This window comes from Propithecus coquereli, unplaced genomic scaffold (assembly GCF_000956105.1).
Source record: "Propithecus coquereli isolate 6110/MARCELLA unplaced genomic scaffold, Pcoq_1.0 Scaffold469, whole genome shotgun sequence".
NCBI lineage: Eukaryota > Metazoa > Chordata > Mammalia > Primates > Indriidae > Propithecus > Propithecus coquereli.
The window spans coordinates 692,007-716,375 of record NW_012150496.1 but is presented as its reverse complement, the minus strand read 5'-3'; the positions used below and the strand labels follow the sequence as shown (position 1 = coordinate 716,375).

Genomic DNA, 24,369 nt, shown 5'->3' with positions numbered 1-24,369 from the left:
CCCCACCCAGTGGGATGGTCAGCGTCTCCAGGTACGGATGGGAGCAGCAAGTGAAGCAAACATGGGCTCGAATCCGGACTCTGCTCTGAAGCTCTGGGCAAGTTAGGTTATCACTCTGAACCTCAGTGTCTTCATCTGTCAAAAGGGGGGCGGGTGGGAAATAGTACCTACTTTAAGGGATAATCATAATGACTTCATGAGATGTCAAGTGTGAAATTAAGCACAATCACATAATGTCTGGCACATAATAAGTGCTTAATAAATATTAGCTAGAGTAGTCACTTAATAAATCTTACCAACTTTCTCAGCCTAAGAAGGACCATCAACAGGAGGGGTGGTGAGGAGATGGGGTGGAGGAAGGGTGCCTGGTAGTATAGATGCTCCTCCTGCCCTGGGTGCTTCTCACAGGCCCTGGGGGAAAGGGCTAGAGCCACCAGCCATCAGCTGAGCTCAGAGGTCAAAGGACAGAGGGACTTGTGACATCTGTGACATGTGAAAACATTTGACAGTGAAAGTAGAGACATGTCGGGAGGAAGATACAAAACCATTGTCTCACGGATGTGAACAATTATTTTGAAAACAACCAGCAGGATTCTATTAGGGCCACGGATTATTAACCGCTTGTTTGCAGAGTGAGTGATGCCTTCTTCGACCAAATTAAAAGGCAGGGAGGGAGGAAGACATCGGAAATAGGGACAGGCACCTCCCTCTCTGTGAAATGGATGTGTCAGGATCTGGTTCTGGAAGACAGGTCTCTGCACACAGAACCACTGATTCGAATGCTTTAGCCAAACGTGTTCTTTGGCAACGGCCCACCCGGCAGCCATAAAACTGTTTCTGGGATGAATGAAGACGTTTGTGGATGCGCTTTCTGCCCTGTAAACGCAGGCAATGTCGCCATCTCCCCCGCCCCACCCCGGTGCTGCCTCAGGGAGGTGCTGCGAGGTGGGGGGTGTGGAACGTGCACCTGCCCCGTCCACCTGTCCACCGTTTCCAACCTCCAGCCAGTCTGGTCGGGAGCCAGTGTGCCTAGGTCAGAGCCCAGAAGACAAGCTGGCCAGACTTGCCCGGCTGCTTCCGTGGCGCAGAACCAGGGAGGCTGGCGTTGTTCTAGGCTGGCCAACTACAGAGTTTCAATAGGAGTGGGGCTAGCCTGAGGCACAGTGGGACCTTAGTTAAACGTTTAGGCGCAGGGAGGTCAGGGCCTTTAGGAGAATGTGGACAACTGATTGGTTAGTATCCCTGGTAGGTACATAGAGCCAAAGAGCTGGAAGGCAGCCTGCTGGGGCCAAGGGCTGGGGCGAGAGGTGGCTGCCATTTGCAGTGGGGATTTTGCTCCCCTTCCATCCACCCCCTCTTCCTTGTTTTCCCAGCCTCCTCGGCAGGGTGGGTGAAGGGCTCGTGGGTTTCTGGAAGGCCCTTCCTAGCTCAGGGGAACCCAGAGGTCTCAGCCATTCCTGGAGCAGCCCCTCCCGCTGTGGGAACAGAGCTGGGTGGGCAGCCTGGGGCAGAGACGGGGACAAGGAGTGTGGCCCGGGGTCAAGGAGTTGGGCTGTGCAGGTTGGAAAAGAAAACTGGGTCCAGGAGGGGTTTGGCTCCCTGGGGGAAGGGTGGAAGGAGAATCCTGGGCCATCGGAGGACTGTCCTCACAGGGGGCGTCCCCCATGCAGGGGAGCCCCCAACTCTGCTGTCAGGGCAAAGGCGTGGCTGGGTGCCCAGGGGCCTGCTCAGGGCGGGTGATTTTATTATAGAAGATACAGGCATGTAGGGAGACAGACAGACAGACAGTGAGACAGAGGCAGAGAGAGAAAGTGATAGGAAGCAAAAAGCCCTGCACCTTTCTCCGTCATTCTTGCCTTTTCTTTCTCCCTAGTGCCCAAGAGACCACGCGCCCCTGGTTCGGAGGCCAGAAATGGCATTTTCTGGAATCCTCTCTCTCCCTTTCTCACAAGAATTCCCCCCACTCAGCCTGTCCTTCCTGGAGCCTTCCTCAGCTGTCAGGAGAGCCCTGGGGAGCAGGGATGTTCTGAGGCCCCGCTGTGTGGCAGCTGCTGACGCCTGTCCGGGGAAGGAGCCCCCCACCCCACGCCCTCCCGCCACCCCAGGGCTGGGCACCCCTCCCCAGCAGCAGAGTACAGCAGGGACAGAGCCTGGTGCCTTTGTGGTCCTAACTGTTCCCCAGTGAGCATTTTGTCTGTCTGTCTGTCTCTCTTACACACACACACACACACACACACACACACACACACACAGACACTGGGGCTCCTGGGGAGTGAGCTCCTGTTGCAGTGTTCGTAATAGTGTCCCCTACCCGCCACCTCCTCGGAGGCTGCCATGCAGCCACCACCTCTCCTCTCCTCTCAGCACAGTCAGACCCGCGAGGCAGGTGTGCAGCGCCTGCTAGCTCGAGGCCGGGGCTGGAGGACTGACTCCCACAGTGTAGCTGGGCACCCAGGGGCCGTGGGCTCAGCAGTGCAGGTGGATGGCAGGTTGGACAGCCTCCATGGCCTTCCCCTGCCACCTGTGCCTGGCTGGAAGCCTGAAAGGCTCGGCCACCCCTTCCTCTCCCAGGGCAGGCAGGGTGGGCGAGGCTGGTCTTTGGAGGGAGTCTGGTCCTGGCATCCTGACCTCGGTCTGAGCCCCGCCTTCCCCCTCCCTCCTTCCGCCCAGCCCCTCCTGCCTCCTTGGCCCCCAGCTTCTCTTGGCCAGATGCACCATTTACTGAGCTGCTTCCACACCAGAGCCCGCACATGCCACCCCATTGAGTCCTCCTGTCCTGTTCTAGAGGTGAAAGACCCAGATGCTCGCAGAATCTCTTGCTCCTCCCCTCTGGCCCTCAGCCTCAGTCACACTGTTCTCCTCCCTGCCCTGCCCACCCCGCAATAGAATGCTCATGTTGGCCACTCCTCCTGCAGGGGCTTCTGTCCCCCAGGCTCCCCGTGACTGTCCACACCAATCCTCTTCTGTCATGTCCACCAAAGTCTTCCTGAACCATCCCCACCCCCTCCTCCAGGAAGCCCTCCAGTCTAAGTCCATCTCTCACTGGTTCTTCCTTTGCTCTCTCCTCGTCCCTTCCCCCTGGCATGAGCCCCTACCTCATGGTGGAGCCTGGACTCTCCAGCAACATGGGCCCTTCCAGCTCCTCAGTGTGTCCCCCAACAGGGGCTCAAACACTTACTAATCAGATCCCACACGGACCCCTGGTGACCCGCATCCAACTCGAGCCCTTGTTCCCACCATAGATTCTGAGCTCTGCCTGGGCTAGGAGGATTCCCTTACAAAACAAAAAATAAAAACTCTGTGTGCCCAGCACCTAGTTTAGAACTGTGCACACAGTAGGTGCACAATAGATGCTGAATTTAATGGAGGGCCTCTCCCTGTTCCTGCTCCCCACTCAATGACTGTCTGAGCACATGGAGGTGCTATGGCGACAGGAGACACAAATGAAAAGCTAGATGGGTCCCTCTTCCTCCGTGTGTGGATTTGTGACTCAATCGCTTATCGAGGGCTACGCTGCCGGCACCACGTGGTAACACTGAGAGATTCCGGCGCTGCCCTGCGTTCTGCACCACCCGCCAGCCCTGTCCCCATAGCACTGAGGGCATTTGTCCGTGTGCACACAAGGGCAGCGTTTTGCTTCACGAGGGGGTCTAGGCAGGGCTGGTGGGAGATGTCACGGGGGAAGTGTGGAGCTGGGCTCAGAGACAAAGGGGTAAGAAGCTTCTCGGAAGCTGGGGTCTCCGGAGAGCAGGCCCAGGGCACTTTAGTCCCCAAGCAGGGCCTGGGGGGGCCTTGGCAGCTGGGATTCCCTCCCCGTCACTGCCTGGTTCTGCCGCTTACGAGGCAGGAGTGGCCAGGCAAGGCAGAGGTGCCGAGAGGCCTGCATTCCTGCTGCCTCGTGGGACCCTGTCCCTCCACCCCCATCCCACCCCTCCAGCTCACCATGGGTGGTGGGGACAGGGGAGGGGTGGCCTGTGTCGTTCTTTCCCAACTGCTGGCCCTTGTGGCCTGACTGCGAACGCTGCCGTAAGGGAAACGCAGGGCCTGGGAGTGGCAGGGCTTGTGTTCGCCCCGAGGGGCAGGGCACCCCTGAGGAAGGAGCACTGTCCCGAAAGCTGACAGGGCTAACCCCAGGCAGGAGGCCTGGGGTTAGAGCCGGCTCTGCCACTTGCTGACTGGGTGATCTTGGAAAAGTCACACGACTTCTCTGGGTCTCCATGTCCTCTTTACTGGACCTTGATGCAGATGGCTGGCCCCACTGAAGCTCCATGAGGGGACTTCCTGCTTTCATGGGTGGGAGTCCCCAAGCCTCCCCTTGGCACTAAGCCCAACCATCACTCAAGACCCTCCTCCTCCAGGAGGCCTTCCTGGATGAGCCAGCCGTCCTGCTCTCCTCCAGCTAAAGCAGGGCTCTCGGACCGCTGCGTGGAGAGACATGTGGATTTTTCCAGCCCGTGGCAGCCTGGCGTGTAGTCCGGACAGTGCAGATTCACCTGGCGAGTCTGACAGCGTCTGGGTTGGTCTAGACCCTGTTCAACAAGACGAGTCTATTGACAACTTACTTGGATGTCACAGCAAGGACAAATTCACATCAAAGTTTCCAAATGCTTACTTTCTGTTTTTGCACTTGGCGAGTTGTAGACCAGTAACAGTTTGTGACTGGCAAACGTGACCAGTTGGACCAGTCCCCACTACCCTGTGAATAGCGTTGGTCTAAAGCCGTCCTGTGGGGCCAGAATTCCCTGCCTGGCCCCGTCCCTGGTTCACTCTCCACGGGAGCCTGGTGTGCTCTGCACAACCAGGACGTCTCCATGGCAGGATGTGACGTGGCTGATGTTTCTGGCAGCCCAGGCTGGGCTGACTGAAGTGGGAGCAACCCATGGCCATGAGGGAAGAAACCCCCACCTGATGGCAGGCTCTGGGCCGGCCCCTTCCCCCCTTCTCATCAACCGCACCTTGGCACCAAGGTGAGGGGAGGACTCTTGACCTTCGGTGGGTGGCAGGCCCTAGGGAGGGGAATTGGGCCCTGGGGGCAGGTGGCTCCAGTGGAACCTCGGCTGGGTGAGCTCTGCTCGCCGTGGGAAGAGGCTGCTGTTCGAGCTCTTTCTGTGCTGCCTGGCTCCGCACTTTGGCTGCATCACCTTCCTGCACTGCCAGCATCTCCCGTGTACACCCCCCGGGGGGAGGCCTGGAGGAGCTGACCCGGCAGGACCAGGACAGCAGCGAGGGATGGAGCCCCCATCTGTTCAGCTGGCCGGGAGAGAAGTCATCCCCACCAGTCCCCTGCCTTCAGACTGTGGGCAAATGACTGGTCCAAGGGCATCTGCCAGACAGAGTGTGATCCAGGGGCTCTTCCTGTCTTGAAGGCTCCTCCCTCTTGTTCTCCCATTCTTTCTAAGCCCCCCCACTCCCCCACCAGCTTCCTTCCCCCACCCCCATAATGGGCAGGCAGGTGGATGTCTTCAGAGCTGAGAGGGAGCTTTGCGACCCTCCAGCCCAGGGTTTCCCGACCCCAGCACTGTTGACATTTGGGGCTGGATAATTCTTTGCTGTGGGGACTGTCCTGTGCATTTTAGGATGTTTAGCAGCATCCCTGCCCTCCACCCACTAGATGCCAGTAGCACTCCCCCAGTTATAGTGTCTCCAGACACCGCCAAACATCCCCTGGGGGGTAAAGTGGCCCCCAGGTGAGAATTACGGAGCTAGTTCAGTTATCCTCAGTTCTGCTGACACTTTAGAACCCTCTGGAGAGGATGAAAAACTATCAGGACTCCTGAGCTTCCCGCAGGCTTACTGAACCCAGGTCTACAGGTGAGCAGTGAGAAATGGAATCTTCTATAGATCTCCCGGGTCAGATGCCAAGCACTGTCTGGAAACTTCTGGGTTTATCTAATTCACGTTTTATAGGCAAAGAAGCAGAGAACAGCCACTGCCTATTTTATGGACCATGATATTATACTCCTAATTCTGCCCTGATTCTCCCCGTTCAGTGAGGTTTGGTGGTCCGGCAGCCCCCTTTAAACCAACCCTTGGTGGCCTTGGAAGGCAGCTGCTTCTCTAGAAAAAAACAGCCTCACACCCTTTAGCCTGTCCTAATAAAATAGAACTGAATTCGCAGCCGTGTCAGACAGTCTCCTCCTTCCTGGCCCTCGTTTAACCCCTTTTGAAACGAAGCTCCTTTCTGCCGACACCAAAATCCCCTCACTTTACACTTGTCAGAGAGCCGCTGAGCTGAGAGCACAGCTGATAATGTCACCTGCGTGGCTGGTGTCTCCGCAGCTGTCCCCACACCTTGGCTCTGTCTCCCACCCCTTCAGGGACGGTTTCCGGTGTCCGGGAGCCGCCCACCGCTCCCAGCCACAGCGCACAGTTGTGAGTGGCTCCCAGGGGCAGGGGCTGGATCAGACCCCAGGCCAGGCTCCTGTCCTCTGGAAGAACCAAACTCAGCCCTGCCTGAGTCCCTGACAGGGTCCTGCTGGTGTCTGTCCCCCAGTTCCCAGCCAGGAGCCAGAGTTCAAGAGGCAAAGGAAGCCCGTACCCACGTGTCTCTTGGAGGATCCGTGCGTGTGACAAGGAGGACGGAGGGAGAGGGAGGCAGGACAGGCAGGGAAACAGGCCGTGCTGCCCGGGGCAGGAACGCAGCTCCAATCGCCGTCGCTGCTGCTGCTGTGGTCACGACCGCGGGCAAGCCACCATCTCTGTTCGCCTCAGTTTGCCGTTTGTACAGTGGGGAGACCATAAAGCCTCCACCTTCTTGGGGTTGAGAAAATTCACAGGGCCTGGCACTGTGCAAGCCTTCGGTAAAGCTAAAGAAAGAAGGGAGGGAGGGAGGGAAGTGGAGGCCAGGGAAGATGGAAACAGGCAAGGAGGTTAAGACAGGGAGAGAGAAAGATGGGTGGGAGGGGACAGGGAGGCCGAGAAGGCAGGAGCTGTAAGAACATATCAATGAGTGAGCCCAAGAGCAACTCATACCAAGACGGGGAGAGCATGAGCAGCAGGAAGGCAGCAAGATGGGCACAGTAGCTCCTGGGCATCCCCCGCCCCGTGCCCAGCAAGCCCGCACCATCAGTGGTGACGCACACCCCACTTGTGTAGGTGGCAGGTCATGGGGACACGGGGTGGTGGAAAGTGGGTGTGTGAGCCCTGGGTGGGCAGAGGGCCAGTCAGGGAGCACTTCTGGGCAGAAAGGCCAAGTCTCGAAGGGAGCACCGTGCACAGATTCGAGTAATAGTGATCACCACCATTTGTGCTCACTGTGTATTGGCCTCGTGCTGTTTTAAATGCACCATATTGTTGAATATGAACTTTGGGTTATGAATATTTTATCCCTCTTAGCCCCATTTACAGATGGGAAAACTGAGGCTTGGAGAGGTTAAGCGGTTTGCCCAAGGTCACACAGGTAATAAGGGACAGATAAAAGATTCCAAGGTGGATTTCTCTGGCCCCAAAGTTAGAGGTCTGATTTTCTGCTCTCCTGTAAGTCCTGGAGCCAGAGCACAGTCAGATTTGAAAGGAACATAGAGCACACAGAGGCCTCCTCCTTCACAGATGAGGAAACTGAGGCAGGCAAGGGAGCAGGGAAATGACTTGCCCACAGTCACCGAGCAAGTTCGTCAGAGTCAGAAGAGGATCCCAGTCCCACATCCCCCACCCTGGAGTGCCCGTTCCTTCAGGGCACCCTTCTGGAGCCCACGGCGGGGGTCACTGCAGGAAGCAGGACCACGGGGAGGAGGGACCTCCTGCTGGGTAGGAGAAAAAGAGAGAGGAAGATGGGGACAGGAAATGAGTGTGTGAAAATATCCTGGTGGGAGTCGTTGTGGGACCCCATGGTCAAATGGGGCGGAGAGGGGGAACCCACCTGTTCATGTGTTTGCTCCATCAGCCATTTGTTCATTCAAGAAACACATGTTGGGGCCTACTCTGTATCAGGCCCCACTGAGCGTACAAACAGCCAAACACAGGCCCTGCCCTCAGGGAGCTTGTAACCCAAGCAAACAGTGCATCTGGGAGCTTGGAGGGGCACGTGTGAACTTCGGTGGGGGTCTCATGGCGCTCACTGTCCCTGGGGTGGGTGAAGCAGTGGCCCACTGGTCCAGCCCTGCTGTGAGGCCTTATTAGGGGGCAGAGGAATGAAGGAGCAGGGAGGGAGGGCAGGGGGCAGGGCCCAGGGTGGAGCAGGGGTGGGGCAGGGCCCAGGGCCCCAGGGAGAGGGCCCAGGCTCGGGGACCACCCAGCCTGCCCCGCCCTTAACTGTAGGCAGGAGATTTTCCTTTCCATTTTTTCTACTCTGTACCACAGCAATTTAAGTTAATTAAATGGAACAATACATTATTTCTTGTCTGCCTGGAATAATCTTTCACTGCTCACCCACTTTAGGGGGAAGCACAAGCTCTTTGCCTTGAGCTGGGGGACACGTAGTGGCTGTCACAGGAAGAGGCTGTGACAGGAGGACCAGGCCCTGGTCAGGACAGGGAGAAGAGGCTGCTCCGGGGAACAAAAGTCTTGGGTGGTTAAGAGGGCTGAGCAGGGACTCTGGGCTCTGGCGCCCTCTGTCCCTAGTCTAGTTTTACTCTGGCTGGTCTCCAGAGCACCTCTGTGTGGATTGGAAAAATGCACCCACTGAGGGTCCCGCTCTGCTGGTGCACAGCTCCCAAGTCTAGCCCCCTCTCTTCCCCCGGCTCGGCACCCCTGTGCCCTGTGGAAACCGCTCAGTCGCGTGCAGGGCCTGCCCTTCTCCCGGACTCAGTCAGCCCGTAACTGCAGACAGAAACCTGCAGGCACAGGCATGTGTTTGTTGCACGTGTTTTATTTCTGCAAACCAGATCCTAGTTTTTAAATGCAGCGGGGGACCCAGCTTTTTAAAGAAATCTTGATTTACGAACGCTTCTCTTTTTCACAGTTAGATTTTCTTCTCTCGGCTTTGCTTAAATCTGGCTACACCTGAACACAGCATGGGACAAAGGGGAGTCAGAATGGTCAGAGGGCCGGGCGCGGTGGTGGCTCACGCCTGTAATCCCAGCACTCTGGGAGGCCGAGGCTGGAGGATCACTTGAGGCCAGGAGTATTGAGACCAGCCTGAGCAAGAGCAAGACCCCATCTCTACAAAAAATAGAAAAATTAGCCAGGCATGGTGGCGTGTGCCTGTAGTCCCAGCTACTTGGGAGGCTGAAGCAGGAGGATCTCTTGAGCCCCAAGAGCTGGAGGTTGCAGTGAACTATGATGATGCCACTGCTCTCTAGCCCAGGGTGACAGGACAAGACTATATCAAAAAAAAAAAAAAAAGAACGGTCAGAGATTGGGGTTGTGGTGCATGCAGACTCCAGACCCCAGGAACTTGGCCAGCGGATGGCACCACGGGCCGGGAGCCTTGCCTCTTGGAGGGCTGCGATCTTGGCCACACTGGGGAGTCAGGGCCTGCCAAAGTCTCCCAAGCCAGGGAAGGCAACAAGGCCCAATTCCATCCCTGGCCTACTGAACTGCCTCAACGGCCCCCCCGGACTCTGAGCTCTCGCCTCCCCTTTTGGGAAACGATGACGTTGGTAAGCTCGGGTAGTCCACTGCTCAGGAGTCGACCTCGGCACTCCAGGCCTGCGGGATCCGTCTCAGCTCAGCGTCCAAGCCCCTCTACCGGCCCCACCCCCACAGGCTCAGGACCCTCCCCTGGCCCAGAAGGCCTCTCGCTCTTTCTGACAGTCCAGTCATGTCTGCTCTGCCCATGCTCCAGCCCACTGCCCCCGGGAAGCCTGCCCTGCCTGAAGCTCCGCTGTCCCCTGCGCTCAGCTGTGTGCACCTTGTCTTGCTGTTGTCCTGTGTGTCCGTGTGTCTGTGTGTCTGTGTGTCTCCTTCTCCAACTCTTCCGATGTCCTTTCCTTGTTTCCAAATCCTGTACTTAGCTGTGGGATCCCTGAATGTAGAATCCCAGTCCAGCAAGGGGGTTGGAGACATCACTAAATCTGGTGGTTTTAAACACACAAAAAAACAAGTTTGTTTTTAAGCTAAAAAACCCTTTCCCGAAGGAAAGCTTATAGAGAAGGCAGAACAGCAGGACAGAGCAGGGGGAAAGGCCAGGAGGGGAACATGGGGTGGGAGGGGGGAGCCCAGCCAGGCCCACCCTCTAGGTCACGGGGAGGATCCCACTGGGGCCCAGAGCAGCCAAGTTGTGACAGTGTTCCTGCTGACACCTGTAGGGTGGTCGCATCCCCGTGATGTGGGTAAGAAAGACCCCTCTGTCCCTGCTTCACAGATGGGGAAGTTGAGTCCCGGAGGGCTCAGGTGACTCACCCAGAGTCGCACAGTCAGCGGCAGGACTGGGCTGGGAACCCAGCAGAAGGGCGAGGAATCTCGCTGCAGGATCAGCCTGGAACCCCCGGCCATGACAGGAGGGAGGCAGGGCCCCTCCTCCTTGCCCCTCGGGAACTTTTAGGAACAAGGCCCCCGTTGCCACCCCTGCCTCCCCATGGTGGCTCTTCAGGACTCCCACAAAGGGTTAATCTCCGAATTATCCCATCAAAGGAAATTGCACTTTTGTGCCTTTAAGACCAAACTGAGCTTCCGGTGATGTGGTTATTTATGGTCTCTAATAAGCATTTTCCGGGTGTGATTAACCTTTATGCCAAAGTCACACTGGGAATTGGGATGGCAGCTTCCATTCCAGTTTTGCTCTGTGCTGGCTGGGGCGTGGGGTGCGGGCAGCCCCCAGAGCCCAGCCAACGCCCCGCCCTGACCTGGGCCTGGCCGAGCCCAGGTGAAGCCCACCAGAAGGTGCCACCCACTCCTCCATCTTCCATCTACTTGAAAAGCAGACACGGATCACCTGCGTACCGGATCCTGGCTCCCACTCTGCTGCTAAAAACAGTTCTGTGACCTTGGGCACCTCGACTACCCCTGCTTTGACGTGGGGAGCGTGAGACCTGTCCCGTCTGCTTCTCCTTCTGCGTCAGGGACCCACGGGATCCTGGGACAGTCCTTGCATGTGCAGTAACCGAGCTGCAGCACCCGCTTGGCCCCAGACTTAACCTTCAAGGTTTGGCTCTTTGGCCAGCGGAGAGATCTGCAGCCGAGGTGCAAGTTTCATCTCGGGACTCGGGGCCGCTGGGCGGCGTGCGGAAGCCAGGCGTCGGCTGGCAGGTTAGGTTTTCTCTGCTAGCTGGAAAGTGGTAAATCTCACGAAGTCCCAAGAACTTGGTGTGTCAGACGGTTCTGAAAGGACAGCCGGCGGCTGGGGCCGGGGTGCAGGGGAGGAGGAATTGCGGGGTCTCCGCACTGCCTGCCTCTCCCATTAAGGATTTCCAGTTTTAAGAGGAAACAAACAACTTCCTTAAAACTCTGGGGCCTGTTCCTGCCAGTGCAGCCATTGCCTGTCGGTGGAGACAGAAAACCGTAGCGGACATGGAAGAGGAGATCGGCAGATGATGGCAGGAAACGCGCAGGAAAACTCCGGGCTTCGCGGAAGCGTGACTCAGGAAGGAGCCAGAAGCCCTTGCAAACCTTCCGCGGAGCAAGAGCTGGGGCGGGCACAGGTTCTGCCACAGAGCCGACCTTTCCTGAGAGGAAAGGTCTGTCTGGGAATTTTAAGGAGCATTTTTCTTTGCATAATGCAACACCGCTCCTCTGTTGGTAGGAAACGGCTTTGTGAGCCATCACATTCAAGAAAGAGATGTAAGTGTCAGGGTTATAGGCGGCCAAGGACAGACCAGCCCTTTGCCTGCGGCGTTCGGTTTGGTTTTATGATGAGTCTAGATTTGCTCTGCTCTGCTGTGAATCCCAGGACGTTAGGATGCGAGAATAATAACTTCTGGCCTGTATATTTACCATCTAATTAGAGCCTTGGATTGTAAGTGCTTTGTACGGAGGTGGTTTCCGAGCACCCGGGACGGGTCCAAGGGCTCCGTCTGTGAGCCGCAGGAGCACAGGCGCCAGCGTGTGCGCGGAGGGCGCCAGGGACAAGGGGCACATTGAAGGGGTAACTGAGCTGCTTTGCTGTGGAGGGCTGGGCAGGTGCCACCAAGGGGAGGGGCCCTGGAACCGGCGTTTGAGGACGGCAGAGTTCACCAAGAACAGGGCAGGGAGGGGCAGGACACCGCAGGGGCAGACGTGCACGGACACAGGCGGGAGATGTGAGATGAGGAGTAATCAGTTGTGCATAGAACGTGAGGTGCCTCCGAGGGGATCTGAAAGACCCCAGCACGGCTTAAGGATTAGACGGGGAATGGTGGAATGCCAGGCGGTGCGGCTGATATTTCCTCATAGGGTGTGTCCAGTTTCTTTAATTTGCTTGCGCCTCTGGGAGCCCCAGTTTGGGGTGTGTGTGTGTTGGGAGGTGGCATGGGAAGGAGGGGGATGAGAAGCAGGGGGCAGGGATTCCTAGTGCCCTTCTAGAAGGGGCCTCTGGCCACGGCAGCGGCGCCGCCCCTCTCTGAGGACAGGGCAGAGCCCGGGTCCCTGCTGACTGTGCCAGAGAGCAGAGCAGCTTTGTCAGGAAGACACTTTGCTTTCTGCTTAGCTAGCGAGAGTCATGGCTGGCCTGGTGGCTTCCTCCTCTCTCTACTTCTGCGTTTTCATTTGGAAAATGAGGTAAAGATATTTCTTTATCTCTCCGGAGACTGTGAAGTTTAATTACTGATTAATAAAGTGTTGGAAGTTCCTTGGGGCCAGAGCGATGAATGAGTTTGTTATAATCACTCCCGAGTCCGGGAGCGAGTTAGCCAACCCCAGCGCTGTTTTCCTGAGTGTCCCGCGTGCCAAGCAGGGGATGGGGGTGCAGGGCTTGGGGTGTCTTTAGAATCTGGGGCTTGGTCCAGTGACAGCAGAGAGACCCTTGTGACAGCAAGGGAATGGAGTGAACACCACCACTAAGAACTCGGGCGGGCACTGAGGGGACGATGCAGTGAGTCGTGGGGTGGGGGGGCTTCCTGCAGGAGGAGGGGGCGGGACCAGGCTCTGCCTAGAAGTGGGGACTCCACCACCCCTGGGAAAGGGGTGGGAGAGAGAGGGCAGCGTTTGCCTTCAGCATTAGGACAGGAGAGGGAGGGAGTGGGTACTGGCCAAGGGGGGTGGCTCGGTGGGGGTGGGGTAGGATGGGGAGGACGTCCTTGGCAAGTGAGCAGGGAAAGCTGGCCTCTGGAAAAGGACAGGTCAGTTTGCTTCTAAGGGGAGGAGTCCAGCTTGGGAAGAGCAGGGCCCGACTAGGGAGAGGCCAGTGAGACACTCCTCTGCAGTGGCTCATGCCCATAATCCCAGAACTTTGGGAGGCTGAGATGGAGGGATTGCTTGAGGCCAGGAATTCGAGACCAGCCTGGACAACATAGTGAGACCCCATTTCTTAAAAAAAAAATTTGCTTTAAAATAGTACCTATCTTGACTACTAAGTTTTTTGATGCCCCCTTAACTTTTGCACTCACCCCACAGAGTCCCAGCGCTGTGCAGGAGGGCTGCGTGGGCTGGACATCACCCTGGTTCCAGCCTTGACGCCAGACTAGCCACTTGCTCACTGAGGGACTTGGATGAGCCCTGCCTCTCTCCCAGTCCCATTTTCCTGCTGTGTAACCCTAAAACAGAGCTAAGAGTCAGTGTCTGAAGTGCTGCAGTGAATTTTGCAGATGGTATGGGAGCAAGTGGGGGCTGAGACCCCCTGCTGGGGGCCCCAGGAGAGGGCCAGAGGGAGGGGACCCCAGGAAGAAAAAACAGAGGAGCAGGGCAGTGATGAGGAGAGCAGCCTCCCGTGAGGCTCCCTGCCTGGGAGCTCTGCTGGCCACTGAGCACTCGGGTCCCCACAGCAGAAGGAGGTTACAAGGCTCCTCTCTCCTGCCCCTCACCCATGCTTCTTGACCCCTTGCCAGTCAAATCCCAGGGGAGACTGCCTCTCCTCCAACCCACGACTAAATAAAAACCACCAAGTTCAAATCAGTTGACATGTCCTTACTGAGTACCTATTGTATACCAGAAACACAATGTCATTCATTAATTTATTCAGCAAATTTGAGTACAATGAACGAAACAAAATCCCAACCCTCACGGAGCATGCGTGGCATCATGCAAGCCTGGGAGGGAGGACGATTAAACCTGTTTTTACAGGTGAGGACACTGAGGCACAGAGAAGTCAAGTAACCTGCCCAGGGAAACACAGTGAAACTGGGGGCTGGACATCAGCTCTTTTTCTTTTGACTCTAATTCCACAGGGAAGGTGGCAACCTCAAGGAAGGGGACACAGTGATTGTGTAGGGGGTGTTAGTTGAAGAAGAGGCAGGCCTCCAGGCGTGGGGCCCACGCCATCTCCTCCCAACTGGGCTGAAATTCTGGAGTCAGAGTGACGCAGAGCCCTCAGGGAGGTTAAAGGGCAAAGGTTCTCCCTGGAACAGGGCAGCTATTTTTCTAGACACATTTGTCCCTGACCTCTCTGTGCCTCAGTGTCCTCATCTGCAAATAGGGACAGCCATGCCAGCCCCCGGGAGAATTAAGTGCCCTTGCAGATGTAAAAGGGCTTGATAAACAGCGAGGCACAATTTGTAGTGACTGGTAATTAGTCAGGCAGGACGAGGGCCGGGGAAGCAGAGCAGGAACAAGAGGCCAGCTCTGGGGGAAGGGGGCGGGGAGAGGCAGGTGCTCTAATGAGGGTCTGTGAGCCCTTGGTGTTCGGCGGGCTACTGGGGGGGCGTGTGTGTGTGTGTGTGTGGGACACGGTCGGGCCATGCTGAGGATCCCATGGGGTTGGAGGTGGCTTCCTCCTGCAGCACCCCATCCCCCGGGGATAAAATTCAGCTCAGGCTCCTTCCCCTATCAGTGTCCCTTCCAGGCCCTTCCATAAGCGGAGCAACTCCAGACCTTCCAGGCAGAGGGAACCTGCAGGGAGGAGGGAGGAGACCGGGGGCGAGTGTCTGGGAAGAGACTGGATATGTGACAGGGACGGGAGGGGAGGCAGGAAGCTGCAGTCCAGACTGCTCATGGCATCAGCCTAACCACGTCCTTCACCTCCCTGTGCCCACAGGCCCTTCTCTTCCTGGGGCTGAACCCCGTGTCCGCCTCCCTCCAGGACCAGCACTGCGAGAGCCTGTCTCTGGCCAGCAACACCTCAGGTGAGTCCCCCAAACCCCCCCATCAAGATTCCAGGTCACCATAGTGCCCCCTGCCCCAGATCTCCGAGGGCCTGCACACAGACCATGCCTTAAAGGACAAGAAGCAGGGAGATGTTCTCTCCAGGGCTCTGAGCAATTCTTCATGTCTCCATGGGTGCTGTGTTGAGAAGGATCCTGAAGTTGGGTGGGAAAGAAAGCTGCGATTGGTTAACAGCATCTGCTGTGGGCACAGGAGGAGTCTGCAGCGTGTGTGCCAAGTGGCTATCTTCCCTGCTTTAGGGTGGGCACCAGGGGATGGCATTTCAGCCCTCGCTGCTGGGCTGTGACTCAGGGAGGCGCAAGGTGAGGAAGAAAGGCCACTGCTTTCTGCTGCTAAAAATGCCCGGAGCGGAATACTGCCCGGTGCTAACCATGTGCCAGCTGCTGTTCCAGATACGAGATAAGTTAACTCAGTTTTCACAGTGTCCTTCGGAGGTAGCTGCTGTTGCCCTCATTTTACGCATAAGGAAACTGAGGCACAGAGAAGAACTAGTAAGTGCCAGAGTCACTGGCACAGACACAGAGTGGGGCACAGACATCCCGGCTTCTGGGTGTGGCCTCCGACACCGTGCTCTGCGCCTCCCGGACAGAAAAGACTATGTAACTGCAAATATTACGAATACCTGTGTAACCTCGCCACTCCCAAGTGCTTTTGTAGAATCATCTTATTTCATCCTCACAGGAGTTTAAAACCTGACATTTGCACAAATGAGGAAACTGAGCCACAGTTGCATAACTCCCCCAGGACCGCACAGCTAGTACGTGGCATGGCTCGGACCCAAATCTAGATCTTTGGGCTCCCAAGGCCACGCCTTTTCTAACTTCCGGTGTGGTCCTGGGGACGGCTGCTGCCAGGCAAAACCGGAGAGGCCCCCTACACCTGAGGATCTTTGGGAGGCTCGTTGTCTTTGGGAATTTATCTTCCTCTTCAAGTCTCTCCTTAAGTCATTCCAGCTCATTAATTGAGCACCTACTATATAGCAGGCCCCATGCAGGGCACGGGGTGAGCAAAGAGGGGCTCCCAGTCTGGTCCGGGAGTCAAGTCTGCACATGCATGTGCTATGAGGCAGAGTGCAAGACGTGTACCAGTGGAGAAACAGACACAGTGTGTTCGCAGGGAGGCGGAGGCGCTCATTCCTGAAGCTGGGCCTGCAGGGGCGGGAGGTTCCCACAGCTGGGAGCAGCTGCTACCCGGCCAGCTGTTCCTTCACTCGAGAGGCCTGGGGGTAGAGGAACGAGCTCAGGACTTGGAGAAGGCAGACTGGGTTCCTGTGCTGGCTCATAGCAGGTGTTCAGCTGTGTCCTGGCTAGGGGCAGGGTGTCCTGGCAGCCGCAGGGATGCCCTTAACCCCCTTGAGCCTCCCTTTGCCTAACCATAAAGCTGAGGGCGGGGGGGATACCTGCCTCGAGGATCCGTTACGAGATTAAATGCACTACGTTTCATGGCATTTCACAAACCCGCGTGCCATGCTACTGCTGGTTATTATCACTGTTGGCGACTTCGGCAGGTGTTTAAAGAGCTTACTGTATAGCTGGAATGAATAGAAGGTACTTGGCCATGAATTGCTCACTACAATGGAGGTGGCAGGGAGGTTGGGACTGGAGTGGTGCAAATCCAGGAAGGCTTCTTGAAGGAGGAGGTTTCAAGGTGAATCTTAAGAGAGACTCGGAGTATGGACTGGCAGAAAAGAGCCAGTGCTCTGAGCCAAAGTGAGAGTTGACCAAGGACCAGTAGGTGGGTTTCGTGGCAGGCCCAGGGAGGGGTGAGGAGGGAGTAATGGTAAGCCTGGGGAAGTCCTGGGAGCCCAGAGCATCTGGCTGCAAAGTTGGTTAAGCTGGGCCATGGGGAACAGGGAAGTAGGTTCTTAAGCAAAGGTCTGGCGTTCTAGGGGAGAGAGATGGGGGGCAGGAGACCTACTCAGAGGCTGAGCCTGGCAGGAAAGGCCCTGCCCCCAGCCCCCACCCCCATGCCCTGGGGCTGGTCAGGCTCCATCAGCTTGCTTGTGCTCAGGAGGAATGACATCCCTGGGCCATGCAGTTGTCACTTGTCCTTGGAGGCAGCCATCCATGATGAATGGTGTTCATTCCCTGGTGATCTGTGCTCCGTGCCCCCACCCCAGCCAGGCCCAGCCTTCCTGGCTTGTGGCACACGATCCATCACCCTCCACAACGGCCTCTGATTATGGGCCATTTGTCTTCCGACTCTGAGACCTTCCCAGACCGATGGCACTGGTAGAGACAGATGGTGAGGGTGGGGCGGAGGGGCCAGGACAGATGGATGGGCGTCTGGCCGGGGCAGCTGGCACTGAGCCGGGCCTTTGGGGGGCCTTTCATATACATGCCTCGTGCCAGGAGCAGGGAGAAGGTGGGTCCCCAGGGCTGAGGGCCCATCACGTGGCAGATCATAGGCTTGGCGCCTCCTAAAATCATGGCATGAGCATGACAATGCCAGGAGTTAATAGAATTATTAACTAATAACATCATAGATAAATGGAATCAGAGTTGACAAGGACCTGGGGTCATCAGTTCCCATCTCCAGTGGTAAGGCAGTGAACGATAATAACTAATAGTAGCTGGGATTTATCTAGTGCCGACTATGTGTTGGACGCCATTCTAAGTGCTTTCATCTCATTCAGTCATCACAACAATATAGTGAGGAAGTGTTTTTATCCCCATTTTACAGAAGAGAAAACTGAGGCTCAGAGGTTAAGTAACTTGCCCAAGCACATACAGTTACTAAGCCATGGCCCCAAGATTTAAACCAAGTGGGCCTAATTCCAAACTTTACCACCAGAACCACGTTATGCGGCCACCCAGAGAGCCATGGTGCCCAGGGCACAGCAGTCAGTCATCTAGGGGTGCACTGTCTCCCCTGCAGTTTCCCATACCCATGTTGGGTTTGCACATGGCCCCAAATTTTCCTCAGCGCTGACTGTGTGCCTGGCACTGTACTAGGTGCTAGGAATGCAAAAACGGAGCCCACAGACCCACGGGACAGGAGGCTCCCATCCACTCATCCTGGTAGATCACACACCCTACAAAGGCATCTTTCTTCTCCGCCCAGCTGAAGAGGAGGCAGCTCAACCACGACGACGTGGTGGAGCAAAGACCAGGACTCTCTGCCTGCCCTCTGTCACCCTCTCCATGCCAGGTGACCCAGGCAGGGGCCCTGCCCATCCATCTCAGCAGTGCATTTGTCTGGGTGGCAGGAATGTGTGTTTCAGAGGCTGTCTTTGGGCCACCTGGCTGCTTCCCTCTGGGCAGCCTTGGCTGAGTCCCTCTCTTGGGTTTAACCCAAACAGGGGGATGGGCTTCCCAGCCGCAGCGCTGTTGTCAAGTGCCCGCCTACCTCGTGGTTCATTCAGAAGCCCCTGAAGGGAGACCCAACGTAACTGGGACAGGAGCCAGGTGCCAGTTTCCCTCTGAAGCGATCTGCCGTAGAAGGATCTGCTGAGCACATCTGGACCCCAAGCCTGGTGGGAAGGGACTGTACAACCTACTTGGGGGAAGAAACCAGTGTCCAGTTGTGCACAAGCATTAAATAGGCCACCTTCAAAGGGTTCTTGTCTGTTCATTAAAGCAGGCCCCCCGGACCCTGGCTCTGCAGGTAGGAGCCCTCACATTGCTCCCTCCTCCCCTTCCCTCCATGTGCAGTGACTTGGGGCAGTCTGACCGCAGTGCTCCCGCGAGCAGAGTGTGGGCGCCGTGCATTGGCTCTGCGCAGGTGTGGGGAAAGAGGGAGATGTAGGACTGGTTTTATGCATTCCTTTAGCCCGTTTGACTCCCCCCAGTGCATCCGCCACATGAAGGCCCATGGTGACCAGGGTACCCCCACCCCCAACCAGGCAAGACCCTTAAAGGGATCTATCTGCCCTAAGAATGAGGGATTGAGCCACCGAGTGATAGGAATGTCAGTTCCTCAGACACACCGAGCACACGTGTGCCTCAGGGCCTTTGTACTTGCTGTTCCCTCTGCCTAGAACACTTTTCCCCTGGGTGTACACATGGCTCCGTCGTTCCTTTAGGTCTCTGCTTAGATTTTGGTACTTTAGAGACTACCAAACTAAAATAGCACCCTGTTGGTCTTTGTCTCCTTTCACTGCTTAGTTTTTCTCCATGGTATTTCTCAGTGGTTAACAGATGTGTGTGTGTGGGGAGGGTTGCAGTCTCCCCACTAGAATGTAAGCACCATGAGGGCAGGACATTTACTTTGTCCATTACTGTATCCCCAGCCCCTAGAACATTTCTTAGGTCGTCAATACAGTTGTCCCTTGGTATCCATGGGGGATGGGTTCCAGGGCTCCCCTGGATACCAAAATCCTCAGATGCTCAAGTTCCTCATGTAACATGGCATATTATTTGCATACAACCTACATATCCTCCTATATACTTTAAATCATCTCACATGACTTACAATACCTAATGCAATGTAAATACTATGTAAATAGTTGTTAAACTGTATTGTTTAGGGAATAAGGACAAGAAAAAAATAGCCTGCATATGTTCAGTACAGACACCTTTCTTCCTCCACATATTTTCTATCTGCGGTTGGTTGAATGCCCAGATGCAGAACCCAGGGACACAAGGGCCTCACACTTGTTAAATAAAGAGCAAAGTCGTTAACCCTCCCCACCTATACCTTCACTGACCGGGAGGGGCCGGCTCCCAACAGCAGCCCAGCCTTAGTGCTGCTGGCGGCTAAATTGGCTTCGCTGTTTGCAAGGCTGGCTTACTTTGGTCCAAACTGTTCCTCATCCCAGAATCATGATATCAGGGTGGGAAAATATCACCCCCGCATCCACCCCCCAGCCAGGAGAGCAGAAGAGGTTGGCCGTTTATAGCAGTGGGACCTGGAGGGGATGTTGACGCAAGAATCAGAGTCGTACTGCCTTGACCTTGAGGTCCTTGTAGCCACCAGGCTGAGTAACACAGAGACTGACTTCCTGCCTTCTCCTCTTCCCAGCCAGGAGATCGATACCCTCCCTGTCCCCAGCACCTTGGAAATGATCTTTTCTGTACGTCTTAGGACTTCCCGTCTGCCTCTCCCTATTCTACCCTTAGTGACTTGTCTCTGGTTCCTCTTTCTCTCCTGGCTCTCTCTCCTTGCCATCTTGGCTCCCCCGTCCCCCGCTTTTCTCCTGCTCAAAGAGTAGCTGCGTGGGTTGAATGAGCACAAATTTTGTAATGCAAAGCGCCCCTCGCAGTGCAGTGTTCCACAGATGGTGGTACCCCCTTCCCCAAGTCCTGCACATCCTTGGAAGTTCCCCTTCCCAGGCCCCGGGACCGCTGCTCTCCTCCTTCCCCGCAGGGCGGGGAGCCAAAAGCCTGTGTGGGAGCCGCGGACACCGCACGCAGGCAGACACCGCACACCGCACGCAGGCAGACACCGCACACCGCACGCAGGCAGACACCGCACGCAGGGCGCATTGCGGGAAGGCGCCGAGCCCGCGAGGCAGTCTCAGGCAGGGAAGTCCAGTGGGCAGCGCTGACTTGCCTGAGGCCCTGTCCTGCTGCCTCCTCCCTGCCCTCCACCTCTGGGTCCCCTCCCTTCTTCCTCCACCCTGCCTTCACTCCTCTCTTCTCTCTCTGCCCCTCCCTCCTCTGCCTGCTCCACAAGACCACATGGCCAACCCCCCAAGTGCACATTTAGCAGCACTTCTGCACCTGAGCCCGGCGGCCGCTCCGGATTGGCCCTCGCACCTCTGGCCCCGCCCTGTCTGGCTCCACCCCTTCCCCAGACCCCGCCCCATCCCTGTGCACTTGGCTTTTGCTCTGAGGGCAGGGGGATCTCTGTCTCGGGCTTTTTTCCTTTGGCTTCTCTTCTTGGTTCTTGTAGCGTCTCCCTTTCTTCCTGTCTCACACAGACTTTCATTCCCTCCAGATTTCTGGGCTCTTAACATAGAGGTTGGCGTCCGCTGCTGTGTTCCAGCGCCACCTCCACGCAGCCCTCTGTGAGCCGCAGGGGGCGGGCAGGAAAGAGGCACCCCAATGCGATGCGGAGCGACCCAGGGGCACAGGGTGGGTGCAATCAAATACTGGGGGGCAGCTGCCCGGATTGGGGCCAGCTGTGGTGCGGTGGGAGGAGCCCTGGGCTGACGTCAAGAGACCAGCGTTCAAAATCCATTTCTGCCTCTTAGTGTCTTTGGATACTTAATACCTTGGAATAAGCCGTTTGACTGCTTGGGCCTCAGTTTCCTTATCTGTAAAATAGGGAGAATTAGCATCGTGGGTGCTGTGGAATCTGTACCACAGACTAGGGGCAGGTGGCGTTCCTGCCCTCTGTTCTTTGCAGAAGGGGAGCTGGGGAGCTGTCCAGGGAAGGGAGGAAGGAGGACAGAGGCCACAGTGACTGAGAAGGTGTGTCGGGCACCGTTCCGGCCACTGCTCATAGGACATCCCGTTTAATCCTGCCAGCCTAGCTCAGTAGATACCGTGAGCGAATGAGTGAGTGAATGAATGAGCAATGCACTGAAGAAGGTATGGCAGTGTCATTAAATGAGGTGGCATGTACCAAGCACCTGGCATGTGCCTGGCACAGCCAGCCCTTGATAAATGCTGCCTCTTTCCTGCTGCCTCCTAGATTGTCCCCACTCCTTAGTGACACACAATGTGGTATAATCGAAAGAGCACTTGAGTTAGAGTCCAAAACACCTGCCTGTGAGTCTTGGTTCTTCCACTCATTGACTCATGACCTTGGGAAAGTCACTTAACTTCCCTGGGCCTCAATTTCCTCAATTCTGAAAAGGACATAATGGCATTGCAGGGTGTGCAAAGAGCAAATGAAATAGATGAAGAAGAGCTTTGAAACAACAGAGCGTGGTTCGTAATGTTACCCTCCCCTCCCTGCGGCCACGTGCTCCTCCGGGCTCAGCGCTGTCAGCACGATCCAGGACAGGTTCAGATCCCCACCTGGCAGGCCCTCGCACGGATGGCCCTGCTTCGTCACTCTGCTGCTTCCACCACTGCTCTGTGATGACGTTCACGGAGGTTCCACCGTGGCACAGCACCGGGGCTTGGCCCTCTCTAGCCGCCTGGCCTGCTGTCACCTCCTGTCCATTAAGCCCCAATCCAGATTTCTTTCTCTTTCAATTAAGCCACTTGGCTTTAAGGCCTCTGCCCCCTGAGCCCTGATTTGCAAGAACACCCTGTGAATAGCTTTGATTAGAAAGAAAAAACAGCATTTGGTACCAGTGCTGCTCGGCACTGCCCTGAGTCCAGCAGGGAACGAAAGCCAATTTAACCAGGGCTGTTTCCTGAGAGACTGGGGACGGGCTAATGTGGGGAGGAGATGGCAGGCCGGCCTCAGCCCAGGCCCAGAGAGGCTGCCCCCACTCCCCCTGGCCCACGGCTCTCCCTGCCTTGTCTGTGCATTCTTGTGCCAATTCCAGATTATTAACCTGGGGACACTGGGTCTCAACAGGACTGGTGTGCCAGCCTCATGCCGACAGGGGCATCAAAAGGCAGAGAAAGAAGGGGCAGTCTCAGGAGGAGCCCCAACCCCTCCCTACCCTCCTGAAGTGTCACTGGGGCCTCCACGCTGTCCCAAAACACACATACACACTCTACTCCAAAAAGCAAATATTTGGAAGGGAACTTTGACATCCTCTTTCTAGTTTAGCTTGTTTATATCTCTTTTGAATCACAGACCCCTTGGAGAATCTAATGAAAGCCATGGGCCCTTTTCTCCATTAATATGCATGTATATAACAAAATTTTTATTATATTCAGGGTGTCTGTGAACCCTCGAAGCTTCTAGTAGACTGAGATTAAGAATTTCTGATCTAGGCCAGGCGCGGTGGCTCACGCCTGTAATCCTAGCACTCTGGGAGGCCAAGGCGGGTGAATTACTCAAGGTCAGGAGTTCCAGACCAGCCTGACCAAGAGCGAGACCCCGTCTCTACTAAAAAATAGAAAGAAATGATCTGGACAACTAAAAATATATATATGTAGAAATTAGCCGGACATGGTGGCGCATGCCTGTAGTCCCAGCTACGCGGGAGGCTGAGGCAGAAGGATCGCTTGAGCCCAGGAGTTTGAGGTTGCTGTGAGCTAGGCTGACGCCACGGCACTCACTCTAGCCCGGGCAACAGAGTGAGACTCTGTCTCAAAAAAAAAAGAATTTCTGATCTAATTCAACTATGTTATTTTATTATAGATGAAGACACTAAGGCCCAGAGAGGGCAAGTGACTTGCCTATGGTCACACAGCAAATTAGTAGCAGAGCCCAGTCTGAAGCCATGGGCCCAGACTCACAGTTCAGTTCCCTTTCCACTCCCCCAGGTGGTGTCTTCCTGCCTTTCCCCTGCGTAGTGCCCTTGGTGAATCCCGTTTCAGGGTCCAGCACAGACGCAGGACAGTGTTTGCTCAGCAAGTGTGGTTATCAGGCTGCCTGGAAGATGGAGCAGCTTCACTTAGCTGGTTCTTCCCTGCAGGGCTGGGGTGCATGTGGTTTGGTTCCAGAGATATGTGACAGGGCCGGGTCAGTGGTTGGCTGGGCCTGTTCCAGTGTGTTCCTGTGACCTCTCAGAGCTCCAGGCTATCACCAAGTGAGGGGCTAAGAGAAGTGTCCTCAGGCTACAGAGCAGGGGACCTGAAGCCTGCCCAGCCTTCCTTTAAATGCCAGCCATGACCTTAGCTTTTACCACCACCTCCAGCCATCTCTGTTCCTCCTCTGCTCTGGAATCCACACTGGCTCCCTAGTGCCTTAGTAGCAAATTCCGATTTCTCCCCCTGGTGTTTCCCTGGCCTAGGATAAGCTCATTTCTGCACTGAGGTCATTGCTCTTGTCCTGTCCCTAGCTGGTGTGTGAGTGTGAGCCAGTGGGGAGGTGGGTAGGACTCTGGAATGTACTCTGCCTGCCTGGGGCCTGGGGTGGGGATCTTGCTCTGCCTCACCAGCCGTCTCTCCTCCAGGACTGCAGTGCAACGCGTCCGTGGACCTCATTGGCACCTGCTGGCCCCGGAGTCCCGCAGGGCAGCTGGTGGTTCGGCCCTGCCCCGCCTTTTTCTATGGTGTCCGCTACAACACCACAAGTAAGGAAGAAGGTGGCAGGGGGACCATCTGCTGGGAGGTGGGACAGGATGGGGAGAGCTGAGAGGGGGGGAAATAATAATAATAACAACAATAACGATAATACTAATACCTCTGTGGTATAGCTGCTTTGCCAAAGGCTAGCTCTGGGCTCCACCTTCTGTGCTCGTTAGTAGTGATTATAACCACAATTCTGGGTGACGCTATCACCCTATCACCCGTTACATAA

The 24,369-nt window shown here is 56.0% G+C and overlaps 1 protein-coding gene across 5 annotated transcripts in view; it reads left to right on the top strand.

Annotated features, from left to right (window-relative positions):
- The window catches only part of CRHR1 (corticotropin releasing hormone receptor 1), a 45,436-nt gene that overhangs the window by 4,815 nt on the left and 16,252 nt on the right, over positions 1 to 24,369 (top strand). For 3 of the 5 annotated variants that reach the window (XM_012655234.1, XM_012655233.1, XM_012655236.1), the window contains exons 2-3: positions 14,984 to 15,071; positions 24,023 to 24,142. In XM_012655234.1, the coding sequence (XP_012510688.1) occupies positions 14,984 to 15,071; positions 24,023 to 24,142 (208 nt within the window). The remainder of the gene's footprint in view (positions 1 to 14,983; positions 15,072 to 24,022; positions 24,143 to 24,369) is intronic. The other 2 variants (XM_012655235.1, XM_012655238.1) reach the window with 1 other exon arrangement.